This window comes from Mastomys coucha, unplaced genomic scaffold, assembly GCF_008632895.1.
Source record: "Mastomys coucha isolate ucsf_1 unplaced genomic scaffold, UCSF_Mcou_1 pScaffold14, whole genome shotgun sequence".
Classification (NCBI taxonomy): domain Eukaryota; kingdom Metazoa; phylum Chordata; class Mammalia; order Rodentia; family Muridae; genus Mastomys; species Mastomys coucha.
Genome location: NW_022196896.1, coordinates 75,312,405 through 75,330,041, shown reverse-complemented (window position 1 = coordinate 75,330,041; position 17,637 = coordinate 75,312,405). Strand labels below are relative to the sequence as shown.

The 17,637-nt window shown below is 40.7% G+C and overlaps 1 protein-coding gene across 3 annotated transcripts in view; it reads right to left on the bottom strand.

Moving 5' to 3' along the window:
- Nucleotides 1-17,637, bottom strand: part of Myo1b (myosin IB) — a 170,520-nt gene that overhangs the window by 25,723 nt on the left and 127,160 nt on the right. For all 3 annotated transcript variants that reach the window (XM_031367437.1, XM_031367438.1, XM_031367439.1), the window contains exons 14-18: nucleotides 8,733-8,837; nucleotides 6,262-6,324; nucleotides 3,811-4,011; nucleotides 2,548-2,774; nucleotides 424-624 (exon numbers count right to left, since the gene is read on the bottom strand). In XM_031367437.1, the coding sequence (XP_031223297.1) occupies nucleotides 424-624; nucleotides 2,548-2,774; nucleotides 3,811-4,011; nucleotides 6,262-6,324; nucleotides 8,733-8,837 (797 nt within the window). The remainder of the gene's footprint in view (nucleotides 1-423; nucleotides 625-2,547; nucleotides 2,775-3,810; nucleotides 4,012-6,261; nucleotides 6,325-8,732; nucleotides 8,838-17,637) is intronic.

Below are 17,637 nucleotides of genomic sequence, written 5' to 3'. Positions count from 1 at the left end.
TTCTCCTGTAACAGCTACGAGTTCTCTCTGCATGTGGACAATTCACATGGACAACCTCAGCCTCTTGTTCTTTCTAGGAACAAATTCCCTTGGTGAAAAGCAGACAGCTGAGAATGGCCATGTAAGTGGTCTCTTTTCTAACCATCTATAATCTACAAAGTTCACATATTAACTATCAATTCACCATGTGTATACCTGAAACATTTATAGTCATTCAAGTTCCAAGTGTGGATTTCATATGTTCCATTTCAATGTCAAAGAAAATCACCACCACCATAGCCAGGTGAGGATTGCTACAATGGTATCCTAATGAAGTCAGGTACCTAACTTTACATCCAGGCACAAAACAAAACAAAATCAAAAACACAATACTACTTAGATACTTTAAAAGCTGATGATCCCAAGAGCCAGAGAGTCCCTTACCTTGCTGGCCCCTTCCAGTGAGGCCATGTTTGTTTGCAAAGCATCTTGTATCTTTCCAGGCAAGGTTCATAGGCCTGCCTGAAGGCATAGCCTGCCCGCCTCACTCGTACGTTCTCCAAAAGACCCAGGTACCTGATCTGATGGCATACGAGACTCTCATTGAAAATGTGAGCTGCCTTTTTATCATTCGGCTTGATGCACCTAAAACATTTCAAGTATTTTAGGTTTTAAACTCTGCCAATGAATCTTACCCAGTGATGTACATCTCATCATTCCACAGTAGTCATTTACTATTCTTGGAAAAATCAAATCATTTCTAATTATTTCAAACGATTTCACAGTAAACTAAGAATAAATACAATATTGTATACACAGAAATAAAAAAAAAAGATTATGAAATTCAATGGCACTGATGATTGTCAATGACATTTTGTTGAATGGAAGAAGTTTGAAAATGATGTACACTGCATAACCTGAATCTGTTTCCTCTGTGAGGTGGGACTCTCCCCTCCCCCAGAAGGCAGAACTAAGGAGCACTTTAAGATCATCGATGTATCTACATATGTGTGTGCATATATTCATTCACCCTGAGCCCAGCCACTCAGCTAGAATAGCAGGCCAATGACTCCAGGAGGACCCTGATTCCCCAGCACAAGGATTATAGGCAGTTCCTGCTATGGCCAGCTTTTTATGTTGGTTCTGGGGAATTCAAACTCAGATATGAATGGGCTAACACACATATGTACATATGAATGGTGATAAGGCCATAGAAGACAAACCACACTATGCATTCCTGGCCATGGTTCCTTTGTAACAGAGCTCTTCATTGCTTAGGAAGGAATCCATCCCCAGCCTCCTTTGCCACTACTTGGTATAGTAATATGACTAGATTTTTGTATCAAAGCAGAACTAACGTGCTCTAGGGCCTTAAAAGGAAGATGTTTACTCCCCCTTTCTTCCATCTGGCAGGCCTCAGCCAGCTTAGCAGTGGCTGTGGGTGTTGACACGGTGTCATCCATCTTTGGGTACAGAGAAGAATACACCTCGGCAATGGCAGAGCCACAAAACAAAAGGAACTTTGCTATTAATTAGCACAGATCTCTTACACTGCAAAGTCCTCACACAGAAATAAATGCCAGACTTGTGGAAGTCATTCTTAATTTTGGATTACACAGCAGCTATCCCTATCCTAATACTACTACTAGACAACCATAGTTGTGGCTATACAACTGTTAAGTGATCTTTTTAAACACACAGCTGCACACAATTCAATCTTATCTGGTTCTGTTTCCTTTTACTACTTAAATCTACTCGATGCATTAATTAAACAAGGGCAACAGACAGATCCATAGGGAAGTCTACCAAGGTCTGAAGTCTCCTATACATACACTGAATTGGTTATTGATAAAGAGACCAAGGACAGTGAATGGTAAGAGTTTAGCATGTCTGAAATCAGACTGCCAAGATCCTAGCAGCAAGCTTATCAGGACCATCTCACAACCTTGGGGAACACATAAAAACTAGAGAAGGAAGAACTCCCCAAGGTGATGGGGTATGTTTTATGTCTCAACCAGGTGATGCTGCCAAGGCCAACATCACGATTATAAACTACTTAAACTGTTCACCTCAAATCTGTATGTATCACTTCGTGTAAATGGCGCCTCAAGAAAATTTGGTAACTCTACTCAACCCAGACTAAGGAAAGCACACGATCAAAGACCTATTGTCAAGAAATGAGATTTTCTCCTAATATGTGCTCTAACTTGAGTAAGTCAAGGCAGGATGGTGTGCTTATTCGTGTTCCTACTGATCCAGATATCGTGTAAACGATACATATATACAAAAAATGTCCTTCAGTCTGGTGTCCCCCTAACTGAGATTCCAAGGGCAAGGATCCGATCCTGACAGCAAACCTCCTACTGCTTCGAGAGCAAGCACACTCTCTAAATTCTAACCCTAGCTGGACCTTCCTAAATCCCTAGCAGATCACTTCTAAGATGACCCTTAGAATCTGGAAAAACAAAATGAAACAAAACAAAACAAAACAACCCAACAACAACCGAAGCAGTGACACGAGAGGCTTCCTGAAGGGCTCTTAGATGTGAACTCAAGTCCCAGAAGCACCTGATGTAGTTGGGATTCTTGGTCTGCAGGTTTTTCATCAGGGTGGCTACAGACGCCTTGAACTGGGACCCTGCGGTAGGAGGTCTTTTCAGGTTGACCTTTGCAGGATTTCCTTCCGGGAACAGAGACTTGATGAGGGAGTGGCCGGCCTTCCACATGGCTTGAGACAGGTCCCGGTACAGAAGGTCATTGTTCTTGTCAACAAATCCTTCCACCTGGTATAGCACCTATGAGTGAGAGTGACAGCACACAGGACTCACCGCTGGCTCACTGCACAGGACAGTGTCAAACAACGATGACACCCAGACTCCTCCAACAGCAGAAACCCCAGGACACTAGTCAGACACTGATACCCCCGTTTGCTTCCAGCTTTGAGTTCTATCTCTTGAAGAGGCAAAAGGAATACAAATAAAGCCCATACGGTCCTCCAGGATTTGTAAGAGTAAACTCCAAAAATGCTAACATAACATTTTTAAAGAATGTTAGATGTTTTTTGGTATGGGAATATGTCTGAATGTATCTGAGAATTTAAAAAAAAAATTTTTTTTCCCCCTCACATGCCAGTCTTATCCTTTTCAAAGTAGAAAGAGTCCAAAAACAGATAACACGGGCATTTTCACAGACATCCTAAGTAACAGAGAAAACGAGCAGGAATGTAGCTTTTAATACTATGGGCCAATGAAGCAAAGCAAAATGCCAATGCTCTGACGTTCTGAAATCCAAGGCAATCCAGGATTATCTTATTTTCAATAAAGGCATAACTAAGGAATTCTCCTGTGAAGCTTCCATTCATATTTATAAAGGTAGCATTAACTCCAATCATTAATCTTCTTGAATAAAAATTAGCCTACTATTCAAACTGTTTTATTGAGATTAACTTCCTCAAATACAGAGGAAAAAAAATTTTTAACTAGGTGTTTCCCCCAGTGTCTCTCAAAATTTCACCTTAAGAATTCTTGATTTCTGCTAAATGTTTTGTGCTTTTAAAACCTTACAGTAGGCCTTTCTTCTGGCACAACTTATCAACCCTTTATCGGGGTTGCTAGGTATCTTTGATAGAACAGCTTAGCTAAAAATAATAAAACAACATAAAGACCACATTAAGGCCACTGGTTTGTTTTCCGTTTTCTTGTGTTAACAAGATGTAGCTCACAGTGGTCCAGGCTCAACTGCCAGTGATCACCGGCTGCTCTCGCTAGTCTCCTTCAGGAAACTCAAAAGTTCCTGGGAACAACAATGTGGGCCTGGGGTGCTTCCCTATACCTTGCCAGCATAATGCTGGATTCTGAAGCAGCTGTGAGGCAGGGTTGTGTCATTGAGGAAGCGGGAACACTTGCTCATCCTGCTCTCAAAGTGCTGGTGGGTGGCACAGACTTGGTTTAGCTTCTCCAGGAAGGTCTCATCTGTAACAGTGCCGGGTCTCAGGCACTCTTCATCCAGCATGGCCAAGATTCCATTCGTGTTCTGGGAGGAAAGAAAGAAAGGTGTCTCCTTCCTTCTTTGCCAACGCTGCTCTAATAATTAGTCCTAATCATCACATCAAACACAACTGACTTAATGACGTGTAAGCTTCTGTTTAGCTGTAACAGAAGACAGAATCCCAAAGGCCACAGGAGGCAGCTCCTCTCTAGAGGGACCCAGATATGGTCGGTTGGAGCATCTGCCTTTGTGTCTCCTTCCCCAACAGACAGGACCCAGAGTCACCTCACCCTCAGTACAAAGGAAGTTCACACTGTCAGAAAAGTGTGCGTGGGCCTCAAAACCCAAAAACCCAACCTGAGTCAGAAGCCAACATGGTAGAATAGTGACTACATCGTGTCATTAATCCTGGCTCCATCTCTTGTCTTCTATTTGCTTCACAGCTTAGGAACTACATTGGTCTCCTGTTACCAGACTGTTCACAGACTCAGAGTAAAGCTGGGTTTCTGGGGGAGGGGAGTGGTGTCGGGTTTCAGGATGTTGTCCTTAACGACCACGCAATCAAGTGCTGTTCAAAACCATGTGTAGAATAAAACTCTTGCTCAACATAAAATATCTAAATGAGTATTAAATATGAGTGAAATTTTACTTGTGTGCTCAGACTCCATGATCATATTTATTTCAAGATAGGCCAGCCCTAGACTGAACCAGAAATCAGGAATCTTCTACTTTGCTATCAAAGGCAGTGCTCTTCCTGTGACTGTCCCCAAGGCCCCTAAGTTGCAATTCCAGAAACAATCCAAGCCACTGACCCTTAACCCCGCCCACTTCCACCAAGGCAAAGGCCCTGTCCTCAGAAGGCTATGATCTCCTCTGACCAGCATTTACTCATTCCACACAAAACCCAAGGGAAGAGCAGGCTCTCAAGTGTGTTCGCTACATCCCCAGAATAGACATTGTTGTTCACTGGTGCTGGAAGGAAGCACTTCCTTCGAGCTCTGGGCTCTTCCATGAACATGAGTTTCTTCAATCATTTATACAAGGGACGTCGTTCTGTGAGATAAGTGGGTATATTTAAGTGCACTGCATTTCTCTCCTTTAAGAGAAATAATCAAGTGCCTGCTGTTTATGAAAAAAACATCTCATCAGGAAACTGAAACTTCCCACAGCAGAGTCCCCAGGTAACAAAACTTGCTTGGGGAATAAAAAAAAAAAAGCTTCAGGAAATGTATGATTTCTGGATTTGAGGCAAGAGCTCAGAATTCCTTATAGAAACTGACAACACTCCCCTCCTAATGCTGGCCAAAGTTCCTCAAACAAAGTTTTTTTTTTTTAATCAGGAAAGAGTGATGATTTGGATTATTTATTGTTTTCCACGCTCAACTAAATCAAAGACCATGTTTTTGAGAGCATCTTGCATATTATTGATGAGAAAACACTGGCCAGTCACATAATTTCCACAAAAGCTGATCTGAGCACAGACTGTTTGCTCAATACTCAGGAGCAAGAGGGTATTCTGGAAACACAGCACACATCTCCTGGACAGGTGAAAAGTTCGCAGGAGAAATAAGCATGCACACTGCCTCAAACAACTACAGCAAGGTCAGAAGGACAAGCAACCGAACCTAAGGTGAGCAGATGGGTTTCCTGTTTGCACATAAATGTGGCTTCCTACAGGTAACTCATTACCATAAACTGTACCATATGGCTCCAAACCAAAACCTTACATTCAAACAGCCTCCTAAAAGTTGCCCAGTAATTTTCCCCATTTTTATCCTCTCCAAACTCATATACACTCTGAAAACTTCCAGGTTCTTGGCCACACTCACAGCATCCTCTTGTCCACATCCTCTGAATCAAAGCAAGGCCAGTAATGACCTGTTAACCCAGATCAGAGGTCTGTGCCTCTTCCCTCTTTCTACCTTAAACTCAATGGTACAGTAGCACTAAACTGTAGACATGAAATGGGCACACTGATGTGCAAACCCCTAAGTGTCTGCTCTGGTCAGTACACACAGCACACAAACGCTGGTGGCCAAGAGGTCATAAAAGGGCTGTGACACGGTAACAAGACCAGGGGATCCTGGCTAAGTACCATAATAAAAGCTGTCCATGCATTCACTCACGAGTAGAGAATGAGTACTTAGGATTACCAATAAAGTCTTCAAGCAGAGTAGTTCCCCTCACACAGGGACGTGAAGTGTAAAATATGGATGCTTAGTGTAAAAGGCAGTGAGATCATGTGTACAAGGTTAATTATACTACTACAAATTCCTTTAATACCGGAGTACTCACATTTTCTATTAGGTCACAAATGATAGCATTGTTGAAGTAGTCAATGTGAGTCCATTCTATGTCCTAAAAACAAAACCAAAGAACATCAAATCCACGTGGCAATGCTGCAGTGCCATCTGAAAACGAACTGCTCCCTGCAACCCCTGCCCCCCCACACCCCCGCCACACATACACACACACCCACATTTCACTTCAGTCTGAAGCGCTCTCTTTATAGAATCAGAGCTGTCAACATCATCTTCCAGTTCCAAAAGCTTCCTCAACACAGCAGTCCGCCACGGACATGAACCAACTGAAGCAACTGCCCTTGACCTGCTCCAAGGCTGCTTCCCACTCCACTCTCCCATCTGTCACTGGTTCCCATGCACTTTGTGGGCTCTAAGCCAAATATTTACTCAACAGGCCCTTGGGTCAATATTGCTCTGTATATATTTATGATGTTTATAAGGAACTAAGGCAGAACTTGATCCCAGCAACTAAGGCCTAGAGTTTCTGTCATCATGAGACGAAAGTAATTTTAGAATTAATGCTAAGTTCTAACTCAGTTAACTATTTCATGAGTTAAAAACAGCCCAATATAGAGAGAAAGTACTTCCTCCACAGAACACACATGGAAAAACCTACCCACAGAGCCTCCAACGCTAGAGCCAAACCAGTGAGGTGATCTGCCTTCATTCTCTGTCTGACTAACCTCCATCTCTAGGCGCAGACACTAGTGTTCTTAGGAGAGGAAATGTAATTCATGTAACAAGTGAGGGACCTGCTTATATTCTATCAGAAGTACTTCAAGTTAGCTAGACATTAACTTCCTGGCAGTCTCTGTAAGGTGAGAAGACAGGAAGAGAATGATTCTTGATTTTTGGATATTTATATTACCAGAAAGCTGCCAGAAAAGCACAAAACTTTTCTGAACTAAAAATGGTTATTCTAAAACAAACAAACAAAAAGAAATATTAACAGTTTGGTTTAACGGGTTGTTTTACTAAGTCACTGGGGGTTAGCAATTCTATTAGAAAAATACACGCAGGAGTGCATGCCCGTTAACATTGGCACTCAAAGAGTAAGGCAGACAGATAGATCCTTTATTTGGGATATCTTCAGCTACATAGTGAGATACTTGTGTAAAAACAAGTATGTGAGCATCCACACGTATTAACGTGCACTCATGGAAAACAAAGCTCCCCCCCTTCCTCTCCCCCGCTCTCTCTCCCCACCTACCTATCATCTACCTACATCTATACATCTGTCTATCCATCTGAGGCTTAGACAGGACTGTCTTGAGTTTTAAGTTCATGTGGGCTTCACTGCTAATTTTGTCTTTAAAATGGAATATAGTGGAATGTTAAGATGGCTCAGTCTGAACTCAGTCCCTGGACCCCACACTGTAGAAGACAACAGACTCTCACAAGTTATCCTTTGGACCCGGCATACACCAGAGCATGCTCATAGCCGTATGTTTAAAATGTTTTTTAAAAAGAAGGAAAACAGTTAATAGCATTCCTAAAATGTTACAGCAAATCAAAAACAAACAAAAATATAGGATAAGAAAACAATCACTCAAAAAGTGAATGTTTCCTTTAAGATAATAAAAGAGTAAAACCAAGTTTGTGGTTTAAATTGAAGATGAAAGGATTTTACAAACAATTATTTCTGGTTAATTTAAGATGCCATTAAATGAGATAGTCCTTAAATAACATCAAGAATATAGTGATCATATAACAAATGTTATATATGCATAAATTACATTACACATTTTAAAAATCAATTTTCTTTTAAGATTGGGCAAAATCTCTAAGAATTCTCAATCTCCCTGTCGTGAAACTGATTTTTAGTGTACGTGCTGCCGAAGCGAGCACGTGATACTGATTTTTTGGGAGATAGTTCTTAATATCAGCTCATTCATAATCTACAACCATAACCACAGTCAGTCCCCAAATTCCCTCTTGTCACACCACTGAAACTCATAAGGCCCCAGCAACCACTGACGATGGCTTTCTATGGACAATCCAGACACAGTTCTGTCATTTTAAGATGGGTAGAATCAGGTTTCTTTCATTTAGCATAGTGCATACGATCCATGTTTGTGTGTCAATCACGCATTCTCTTTTATGTCCGAGTGCTAATCCAGTGTGTGGACCTAACTTATTTATTATTCTCTATTTTCTTAACACAATATTACTTTAACACAATATTACTTTACATAATTACACTGGAACCTATAAGACCGAAGGTCACTAGCTAGTATTTAATGACAACCTACTAAGGTCACTAGCTAATATTTAATGACAACTTACTATGTACCAGGCACTGTTCTGAGCACCAGTGGGACAGTCAGCACAGCCTCCATGCACACAAAATATTTGAAGACATAAAATATTAAACTTAAAGCAGACTCTTGGGTTATGCAGAAGGTCTTCAAATACAGATTTTTAGTTATAATGGAGAAACCTTTTAGATTGATTCAACCTTACCTCCCGAATATATTCCTCTTGCTCTTCTTTAAGGGTAAGTTCGATGAAGATTTGTTGAAGCTTTTCATTACAATAGTTAATAATGAACTGCTCGAAACTGTTGTCCTGTGTGGTAAGAAGAAGGAAACACACTATAACCATATCATCAGCTCTCTCTAAGGCAGACACTCAACGCCTCAACCCATCTAAATGCCACCCAGCACCCTTTACACTTGACTGTGGCCCCACACAAACTCTCAGGACAGACGTGCCTCGAGAGCACGTGAGGAATGGCTCATACTTGTGTCAGCGTACAAACGAGATATGCATGGAAGCCACAGTACTTAGGGATGGGGAGTTTTAGATGGTAGAGAAGCATCCCATCCGTGGTTCAAATGTCCCCCTGAAACTCAGTAAAGACAGTGAGATCCATAATCCCTGTCAACAACTTCCAAATGGTTCATTCTCAGGTCTTCCTACCTCAACTTCCAAGCAGCACCAGGTCCCTCACTCAACACCCAGTTTGTCAATGTGTGCACAGATACATACATGTACTGACTAGCTTCACATATGTATCTGACTGCACGTTACTTAAGAGGAAGGGCCACCCATACTATCTCCTTCACTATGATTCACTCCATAATATACCTTGTAAATTTGGAACGCATACAGAGCCAGTGAAAGCACCAAACAAATCCATGGACATCAAAGCACCAAGCCACCCCCTCAGCCAGCTGGAGACAACCTCTCTCTTCTCAGAGGTTCACATGGACACACTAATCCCCCTCAGTCAGAGACAATCTTTCTCTTCTTAGAAGGCCAAATCGGCTCTCAGGCACCCATGCTTCCTCTTCAGAAATTCTGCCTCATATTAATTATCTCCTATAAATTCTCTAATGGAAGCGCCATGATGAAATAACATTGAACAATCCACAGAGCTCAATGAACACACTGGAGGTACAAATCCCATCTGCTGAAGGAACATGCTTTATTAGAACCTTCGAGAATGACACAGATGTGGTGTTGAAACTAGTTTTCTTCACTGTTACATCCCATCTCTGCCAAGAGGTACTGGCAGTGGGCAAAAGGACACAAAGACTCCACCTCTGGTAAATGTGACTCTGCTCTCACTGAGGTGGCCAGCCCTGATCTAACAAGGAACCACTCAGCATGGGCAGTCCAAGGCTCATCATTCCTCGTGTGTAAGCAGAAGGACTGGCCTTTACATCTCTCTACAAATGCAAAAAAGGTTCTAGAAGCTGACTTTTAGAAATTCACTTTGGCCCTACCTTGGGCAGACCTGAACAGGGGTCACAAGACAGCCTCTGACTACTTCCCTGTCTGGAATATTGCTAAGGATTTGTAATCACCCTGAATGCAGTGATCTAAGGAAACTTCTAACTCCAAGCCATCAACAACCCATAGGATCCCACTATTACCAACTGACCTCGCTGATCTAAGTTTAGCTAGGCATCAACGTTTCTCAACATCCTGAAGGTTTTTGCTAAAGAAGCAACCACGTATTTTTTTTTAACCTCCCCAAATGCCTTTTCACACAAACTCTTTAAAACCACAGTTAACAATTTTTATTAGGAAATAAAGTCAGTCCACTGTAGCTAGCAGCACAGTCACTTCATACGAGAAACATCAGGTTTTTCTTGGTTTGGTAAAATATACTCCTATAACACCTTGATTGCAAATAAAAACAACAATGTTGGAGGGCCTAATACAAGCAGACCTCTCACAATGGGAAACAAACATCAAGAGCAAATCTTCTGTTTACGATCCGTGCTGATGAAGCAGTTTCAACACAAGGATGCTAAAGTTTCAAGTGTCCACTGATGAGGAGGAGGAGAGGGGAAAGTGACTAGTGTCCTTGGATACATGATGTGCTCTGTGCACTGTCCAAACAAGACTATGAAACACACACAAACAAGTAAGAAACTGAAGGCAAAGCTTCACAACTGCATCACAGCTTGTGGATTAAATTCAAGCTAAATCACACTTGCCGTTAATCTTTACTATTCTTCTGCACACAGCCACACAATTAGTCAGCAACCACTGGCTACAAAACTCACAGAGACTGGAGAAGCTATTAGCACAGGCACATGCAACAAACCGGCACTGCAAACAGTTTTTATACTTACTGCATTCTGGTGCAAGGGGACAGACACAAAATGCAGTCAGTTCTTAAATTAGCAATACATTTTTTTCCCAGAAAGTTATTCACTGCTGTAAGTGGCGCCTGCAACACTGAGGTTGTTTTGGTTTTTGTTTGTTTGTTTGGCTGGTTTTGAGACAAGGTTTCCCTATGTAGCCCTGGTTGCCCTGGAACTCACTCTGTGGACCAGGCTGGCCTTGGTTTCAGAGATCTCCCTGTCTCTGCATCCTGAGTGCTGGGATTAAAGGTGTGCGCTACCACCGCCCAGTGAGGCTATATTTCTAACTGATAGAAAACTTTAGATGAAGACAAAAATCAACCTAATGGAGAGGTTCTGAAGCTGCATGTGGGATCGCAACTGTGTCTCTGCTAAGAGGAACTCTGTAAGATGAAAGGGGTCAGCCGAAATACTGATAAACCATAAAGTCTTAGGGCTTCAGAGCCCAGCATTTCTTAATTCAGTGTAACATCAGTGTAAAGAAAATTTTCATGTATGGTCAAGGTCTATATCTACCCAAAGAGAAGGGGACAAAGGCATTTGGAAGATCACAGAAGAGTGACAAAACCCTTCAAGTACCAGAAGAACCTCCCATCCATGATCCGCTTCTGTGTGCTGTGTGGAATCATGCTGGACTCCTCATTCAAAACCACTTCAGATGGCAAGGAGACAGTATCCACCTAGAGATGGTCTAAGAACAAAAGCTGAACTCTCTAATGATAAAAATCACCTTCCCACCTCCGCCCTGCCCCCCAAAAAACTAGAATACCCAACCATCAATGCCGAAATTAACTTATTCCCCTACATTGAAATCAGCATCTACTGCAATGGTATTCTTACACACTCCAAAACACATCAGGGCAAGGGCAATAATTACTGTCCAAAATGAAAGCTAATAATGTGCATATCTTGTGGAATAAACATAAAGGAATTTATTCAAACAAGTACATCCAGGGCTTTTATTGAATGATCGTCTCCCGTGAAGCACTGTACAGGCAGCTGTGGGAAAGGCAGGAGAGCAGGAGGTCCCATGCTATTTTACAACGTGCTCCGACTGTATACAGGGGAGTGAGCACCCACTGTATAAGGGTCAAACAAACGAACGCTTTAAACACTAGGGCTTCGTAAAAAGTCTTGTAGACTCTGAGACCATTTGATTGTGCTCGAAGCATGACTCACAGCTACTTTCTACCCCTGAGCATCAACCACGGCTGTTCCACACAGCATGGTTTTGAAAGACATGTCCAGAGATACTGGCCTATTTATACTCTTCGCAACAGAAGCTAAGGCTATCTTGTATTTCTAAAGGCAATTATGTAATTATACAAAGTTGTACTCTTTAAAAATAATAAATATTAAAATTGAGAGATAAATGAAAGAGACAACTTCATACCTGAATATGAAGGATAGGGAGATGGTATATTTTACAGACTGACATTATGTTCTGGAAACCAGGCAGTTCGAATACAAAGACCATGATTTGCTCAAGCAAAATGTACCATTAATGACACACATTTGTCAATGTTTTTTACAGGTGTGCTCTTCCTTCCATCTGAGGACAAACATTTGGCATTTGGATGTAATGGATTAGGTGAGGTTTTATCTTTATATAATGAAGGCATGACACATGAAATGGCTCAGTTATAGATAAACCCACAGCTTTGGGAGACCTGGGATGGACACACCACTGCTAAAAATTTGTCCTAGCAATGGCATCCTCATCGAAAAGCTTCTGGCAGCCCCCAAGCATCACCAAAAACACCACAATGTTGACAGACAGAAGGTAATGTACTTAGCCACAATTGGTTTTTTAAAGCCACTATGCCCAGAAAAAGCCTCCAAAGCAGTAACTACTTCTTAAAAACTGAACATTAGGGGGAAAAAAAAACACTTTTAAAATGTATTAAAAAAAACATTTAACATTAGCTATTTCACCTTTCTAAACATCAACAAAACTGAGTAACAAATTTTCCTTCACAGACATAACATTTTTTTTCTAGGTAGATAAAAATCAAATATGGTAAGCTTAAAGAAAAACAATTTAGGAACATAGCTTCTTAAATATTTTTAAGCAAACTATGATTTTTTAAAAACTATAACCCATCATATTCATATCTAATTCACAATCACTGCTTCACAAAATATACCATCTCCCTATCTTTAATATTCAGGTATGAAGTTGTCTCTTTCATTTACCTCTTAATTTTAATATTTATGTTCTCCAGCACAGAAGGGAACTAGAATAGAAGGTACTGACAATAGCCAGAATTAATTGGAAAACATGTTCCATAACCACAATAGGGCAAGAGGTACAATTTACTTAGCCCCTTGCCTGGATGAGAATATTTCAGCTGTACAGGATGTAACATGACCACAAACTGAGGCCTCTAGGTTCTACTGAATGTTAATGTTTAATTAAGTTTTTCCAGTAAACTAACTGCCAATTTAATAACTTCCTTCCAGATAAGCCTAAGGAAGATTTCACATTGTTCAATTTGCTTTTCAGTGCAATATAATTTTTTTAAGTAACAGCACTTACTACAGTTTTTCCCTTCATTTTATTAGTTCTTTGAGAATTTCATATGAGGCATTTTGGTAGTATCACCCCTCCTCCCCCTCCCTACTTCTCCCCGGTCAGCCCACTTTTTCCTTAATGGACAAATTATAAAAATGTCTCAGAAATCAAAGACCAAATTCTGAGTTAAAACAATGTTCAAGCTTAATTGTGTGGGACATCTGGTTGTGATTTTCTTTCTTTGCAAAATGGATTTTTTAATTCCATCAGAATGTAGAGCTACAATGTTTTCTTCCTCTTGAGCTTCACCTTTCTTTCTTTATGTTCTGTTAATCTGTTTTACATACTTGTATCAGACCACATGCAGCCCAGCAAGGCAAACTTATTCATCCCTGGCACTAAGTGCTTTTCAGGAAATCCATGTGTCATCATCCCAAGGCTTTAATGCCCCCCCTTACCCCCTCTGTTTAGAGAGGAACCAGAGAGATGAAAGGCTTCCACCAGCTCAGCTGAAAAGTATGTCCATGGTGACTGACAGGGTATCGCTGAGGCAAAGCTGGACAGTTAGGAAATGTTCTGGACCTTACGGTACAGTTTTAAAGTAAAGCACACAGGGCTCTAACAGGCAGAATCGCCATTTCCTGGGGTCAAATTTGACGGAACAACCACTCATTTTGCACTGTTATGAATTCTGAATACTTTGTTTATACTGACTCCTCCCACTTAAGCTTCTGGTTCTCTTACATTTTTTTTTTTAGTTGAGTTTTCTGTGGTTAATACTGACATCTTTGTATGTAATGCGATACTGTTGAAAATCAAAGACAGCTTAGGAAAGTATCAGAGAAAGGTTTGTGAATAACTTATTAAAAGAAAAAAGAGAACATTTATAATTTTAAATAAAAAGTAGATTAAAAATATCAAATATTATCAGCCAAATTTTCATTCTAAATGCATCCAAATAAATAATTTATAAAGTCAAATTATTAAAATCATGCTAGCTGATGATTAAACTGAGAGATTTAAACAGAAAAATTAAAGAAAACTATTAAGTACAATGCACAGATCCTACTTCTCTCAAGGAATAAGCATGGAAATAGAAAACAAAGCAAATGGGTGCAGTGGGACATGCCTATAATTCTGGCACCTGGGAGACAGAGGCAGACAGAACTCTGTAAACTGAGATCAGCCTGGTCTACACTGACAGTTCCGGGCCAGCCAGGAATCAAACTCGGCTCACCAGATCTTGGTGGCAAGCAGCTAAGCTATACTGACAGCCTGTTTTTTAAATCCATTCATCTACTCTACATCTATTAATTAAAGGGGTCATCTATACAAAGGTCTTATTTAAAAACTGTACTTATCACTACCCTCTTTTTAAAAAAAATTTTATTTATTTATTATATATAAGTATACTGTAGCTGTCTTCAGACACACCAGATCTCATTACAGATGGTTGTGAGCCAGCATGTGGTTGCTGGAATTTGAACTCAGGATGTCTGGAAGAGCAGTCAGTGCTCTTAACCACTGAGCCATCTCTCCAGCCCATCAATATCCTCTTAATCCTAAGAGATTTCTGGCTTCTTGAGCTCATAATGCTTAATTTTTAAAAATGCACTTATTTCATGGAGAAGAAAGATGAACAATGATTTTATATGGTAGTGATAGTTTTGATGGTTAACTTTACACATTTTAGAATTACTGGGAAAGGAAATTCAATGAGGGCTTGTCTACATCAGGTTGCTGTGTGAGCAATGGTTATGGAAGATATAATGACTATATTAATCCAGGTGGGAGGGCCTGCACACTATGGGTGGTACCATTCCCTAGGCAGAAGAAAAAGCAAGTTGAGCACTGTCATGAATTCATTGTTCTCTGCTCTTGATTGTGGATGTACTGTGACTAACTACTTCAAGTTCTTGCTAACTTGACTTACTCATGATGATAATGGGCTTCAATCTGGAATCATGAGCCAAATAATTTTTTTTTTCTCTCTTAAGTTGCTTTTACCAGGGTATGTTATCACAGCAACAGAAAAAGAAGCTAAGACAGTGACTGTCTGACAATTTTCTGTGGGTATAACTTACTTGGATTTACTCACTCAGAAGCTTTTGTTTAAAGAGTACACTCATAACATGAGCTCCGGGTGTGCTACAGAGCTCCAGGTCAGTAACAAATCTGTCTATTTGGCTCAACCAAATTTGGGCTCAACCTTGACTACACACTGGAGTCACTGGGGAACTGTAAAAATACTGCTGCCAGGTCCTATGCTGGCAATTCTGGTTTGATAGCTAGTACAATCGAAACATAGGGAATCTTGAAAGCTCCCCAGGTGACTCCACTGTGTAGCTAAGTTGTTGAGATACTGAAGTAGAGCATCCATCTGAAGAACGTTTAGACCATAGTGCACAGGGCTTCAGAACAGGTCTTTCTCATCTTGAGCTGTAACTGCATTGAGAAAGTGACACTACGACTTGCGGTAGGAAGGCCAAGTCCAGCAAGAAAGGTGTGGAGAAAGACCTGAAAGAAGTGAAATCTAAACTAAGTAGAGAAGATTCTGGGATTCTTGGAGGATAATTCATCCAGGACCAAGTTTAAGGATGTTTTGCCCACTGACATCCAACTTCTGTTCTGATTAGGTACAAAGAGCAAGGATACTATAAAATAGTATGTTAATCAAGGTGGGAGGGCCTGCCCACTGTGGGAAACACCATTCCCTAGGCAGTTTCCTAACTTCCTGTGTGGATGTGACTATCTTCAGCAGCAAAAGACTTTCAAGTCTTAAAGCCAGATTGTAAATTCCAAGCAGATAATAAAATCTCTGTCTTATTTGTTACTGGTATGTGGCTCACATCAGGCTGATTGTCTTAAGTGGCTTGTGAGGTATACTTGGTTTCCTTTGAGAGCTGTTAGGGCGAGTTTTCTAAAGCTAATTACATCTTAGGAGGGCTAAGATGTAAACTAACTGTATGTTTCAACATAACCCCATTATCCTATCAAAATGGTTTCAACTGGGTGTGGTGGTGTATGCACATAACCCCACCATGTGGGAGGCAGTGACTACTACCTAGTCTATGTAGTAAATTCCAGGCCAACCAAGGCTGTGTGTGACATGGCATTAAGAATCTGTCTTACTCATAAACAATAAATGAACATGTACATAGGCTCTTTATACCCCTGATGCCACGGCTAAAATTCTAAAACCGCACATGCTATTTATGAGCAATAAATTGTTCTCTAGGAAAGTTAATGTAAATCGACTATTTTTAATTTTACGAGCATCATTAACTGCATCTTTTCTTCTAGATTTCTATTAAAATCAATGCTTACTAGTCAGCCAATTCATGAAACTATTTAAATTTAGATCCGCGCTATACCAAGTAAGAGATCTTTCCCCCTGCCAATGGTAAAGAATGACTCTAACATCTGCCTATTTAGTAACAGTATCCTGAGATCCTGCTAAAGGAAATTATTTTAAGCACAGTGATTTCTGAATATACACAAGAATTTTCCCAATGCACAAACCTCAGCCATCAAGAGACCTGCAGCTTCTTTTGTAGTTTTAGCCTAAGAGGCACCAACAAATGGGAACTGTGCTGAAGGTTGAACATTCCCAGCTAAGGGCGGTGGCCAGCATGTACACCTCCATCTAGAGGCATCTCCAAACTGCCCAGAGTCTGGAACTGATGTAAGAACAGGGGGAAAGGGAACTAGAGGCTTGTGACAACATTGGGGTTTTCCCACATAGGGAACCAATGGGTTTAGAGAGAAAAGTAAGGAAATGACCTTGATCTTAACCCTACTAGGAAAGGAAAGAAATAAAGAAAATATTGGGAAACCTGGGAGTTGTATCTTATGTCTTTTATTTAGCAGAAGTCAAGTGTGGTAGATACCCGGCCTAACTTTGTCATCTGTGAAATGGGAATAACAGCTATTTCCATGGAGCTGTTCTGGAAATTAAATTTGACAATATACACAGCAGTTACTATTGCATTCAGATAACCTTAGGATGCCAAAGACCTGGCTGTCCTGAAACCCAATGAGTAGACCAGGCTGGCCCCAAACTGACAGACATCCCTCTGGCTGTCTCCTGAGTTCTGGGATTTCTCAAGCAACCTATGAATGACTGGATGGCCACAGGCACTAGTGTTCATGTAACATGAAAGATATATTATCACGTAAAAATTTCAAAAGTGACTTTGATAAAATCTCTAAATGGTGGCTCAGCACTTACACACACACACACACACACACA